The 2997-nt window shown below is 37.4% G+C and overlaps 1 protein-coding gene across 1 annotated transcript; it reads right to left on the bottom strand.

Annotated features, from left to right (window-relative positions):
* Positions 1-1177: 1177 nt before the first annotated feature.
* Positions 1178-2673, bottom strand: ZNF30 (zinc finger protein 30). Its single transcript, XM_042917907.1, is given in 6 exon segments — positions 1178-1212; positions 1215-1601; positions 1604-2109; positions 2111-2309; positions 2312-2543; positions 2653-2673. Coding segments are annotated over 6 exon segments (1380 nt in total).
* Between the last annotated feature and the right edge of the window lie 324 nt (positions 2674-2997).

Consider the following 2997-nt stretch of genomic DNA (forward strand, 5'->3'; position numbering starts at 1 on the left):
AAGGCAAAATGTTACCAAAGATGTGGCAATTTTACTATTCTTTCAACTTTTCTCGGTTAAAATTTCTATTCACAAAAAAGTTGTAAAAAGAAATTTCCAAGTGGACAGTATTTTTCTCTCATTATTTCCAACTTACCCTGAGTTTTGGACAAAGAATGAGGATTATAGGCTATTCTCAACAACTTCACATACTTTGAAAGACTGAGTATCTTTCAAGCATTAATTCAATTTAAGGGATGAGTTCAAAATGAATATCCTCTCATTTCTTTCTTTCTACAAAGTTTTATCCAGAGAGATTTACCTAAAATTGTAAAATGGATACATGAATATAAAGGCATTTTTTAACTTTTTAATATATTTTTTAATGTTTATTCATTTTTGAGAGACAGCATGAGTGGGGGAGGGGCAGAGAAAGAGGGAGACACGAAATCTGAGACAGGCTCCGAGCTGTCAGCACAGAGCCTGATGCGGGACTCGAACGCACGGACTGTGAGATCATGACCCGAGCCGATGTCGGTGTCTTAACCTACTGAGCCATCCAGGTGCCCCAGGGCATTTCTAAATTAACTACACCTGTAGGGTCTTACTCTCAAAATTTCACTAGCAGTTGAAAAACATGCTAATAGTAAAATTAATAAATATCAGGCGTAGGTTTTTACGAGTATGTAGGTTCTTATACCACCATTTGAAAGCAATGCCCTGAAATAGCACGTGTGGTGCCTGGGGTCAAACAGGTTGGAAGGCGGTGGCATGACAATGATGGGAGCTGACGTGTGCTTTCCAATATACATTGACTGGTTTTGTTTGTTTTTTTAACTAGGATGGATTATCTGAAGTTCAGCGATGATTTAAGAGTAACTGGAAGGTTTTTTTTATTCACTAGTTCATTCAACGATAGTAGAATAGGTCATATCAAATTTCATGCTACCAGTGCTGTACTAAATTTCCTACCTTTTCTGAATTGGCCACCAATCCCGAATATTCTGATATTATAAACACAAGAATGACAAATGAAGGCTTTCCTATGTTTTCTGAATTCCATTATGAATTCTGTAATACGAGAATATTTTCTAAAGGCCTACAAGATTTTTTACATACAGGTTTCTCATTAGCATAAATTCTGATGCTAAATAATGTTTGAGTCATACATAAGGGACTCCCCAAATTCCTTAAATTCTTAGGGTTTTACACCCATATGGTTTCTCTGATTGCTTTAAGGGCTGAACTGTATCTAAAGTCCTTCCCACATTTTTTACACTTAAAGGGTTTCTCACCAGTGTGCAACCTCTGATGTTCAGTAAGGAAGGAATTAAGTCTAAAGGTCTTGCCACATTCCTTACATTCAAAGGGTTTCTCACCAGTATGAATTCTCAGATGTTGAACTAGGTAAGAGCCAGAACTAAAGGCCTTCCCACACTCCTTACGCTCATAGGGTTTCTCACCAGTATGAATTCTGCCACGTTGTACAAGGTATGAGGCACAACTAAATGTTTTTCCACATTCCTTACATTTATAGAGTTTCACATCAACATGAATTTTCTGATGCTATGTAAGATGTACATGTACTCGAAAGGTCTTTCCACATTCCTTACATTTATAGGTTTCACATCAACATGAATTTTCTGATGCTGTGTAAGATGTACATGTACTCGAAAGGTCTTTCCACATTCCTTACACTCGTAGGGTTTCTCAGCAGTATGAATCCTCTGATGTTGAACAAGGTATGAGCCAGCACTAAAAGCCTTGCCGCACTCCTTACACTCACAGGGTTTCTCACCTGTATAAAGTCTTTCATGTTGAATGAGGTATGAGGCATGACTAAAGGCTTTCCCGCATTCCTTGCATTCATAGGGCTTTACCCCGGCATGAATTCTCTGAGGTGCATTAAGAAATGAACTAAGTCTAAAGGCCTTTCCACATTCCTCACATCCATAAGGTTTCTCACCAGTATGAATTCTCTGATGTTTAACAAGGGGTGAGCTACTACTAAAGGCCTTCCCACATTCTTTACATTCATAGGGTTTCTCACCAGTATGAATCCTCTGATGTTGAACAAGGTATGAGAAGGTACTCAAGGCCTTCCTACATTCTTTACACACAAAAGGTTTTACCAGTATGAATACTCTGATGCTGAAAAAGTTTTCCATACACTATAAAAGCTTTCCCACATTTCTTACATTCATAGGGTTTCTCACCGCTATGGATTCTTTGATGTTGAACAAGGTATGAGCTACTATAAAAAGCTTTTCCACATTCCCCACATTCATAAGCTTTCTTAGCAGTATGACTACTCTGATGTACAGTAAATTATGACTACTACCAGAGGTCTTCCCACATTCCTTGCATTCATATGGTTTCTCGCCAGTATGAATTCTCCCATGTTTAACAAAGCCTGAGCCTCTAATAAAAGCCTTCCCACATTCTTTACATTCATAGACTTTCTTAACAGTGTGAGTTCTCTGATGTTGAACAAGGTACGAAAAGGTACTAGAGGACTTCCCACATTCCTTACGTTTACAAGGTTTCTCACCAGTATGAAATCTCTGATGTACAGGGAGCCGATGTCCATTACTAAAGTTCTTCCCACATTCTTTGTATTTGTAGGGTTTTTCACTAGAATGTGTTCTCTCACGTTGAACAGGGTTTGAGTACCGACAAAAAGTCTTCCCACATTCCCGATATTCATATGATTGCTCTCTATTAAGAATTCTCGGATGTAAAGCAAAAGATGTATATTTCTCAAGGGTGGGCATTTCTTTATTGCTGTCTCATCCTTCGACTGAAAATCTGAAAGAAAACAAACAAAAAACAAATATCTGTTTTCCTATATGAGAAAATACAGGAATAGATTTCTCTGGAAGAAAAGAGACTAAAAATATCCATTAGATATCAAAAGCCTAGATTATACTAAAATACTGTTAGAAAAATATTTTCAAGGTCAAAGAGAAATGCAGAGATTAGTGAGAGTTTATTTAAAATAGTAAGGTTGGGGATAAA

Source organism: Panthera leo, chromosome E2, assembly GCF_018350215.1.
Source record: "Panthera leo isolate Ple1 chromosome E2, P.leo_Ple1_pat1.1, whole genome shotgun sequence".
NCBI classification, from domain to species: domain Eukaryota; kingdom Metazoa; phylum Chordata; class Mammalia; order Carnivora; family Felidae; genus Panthera; species Panthera leo.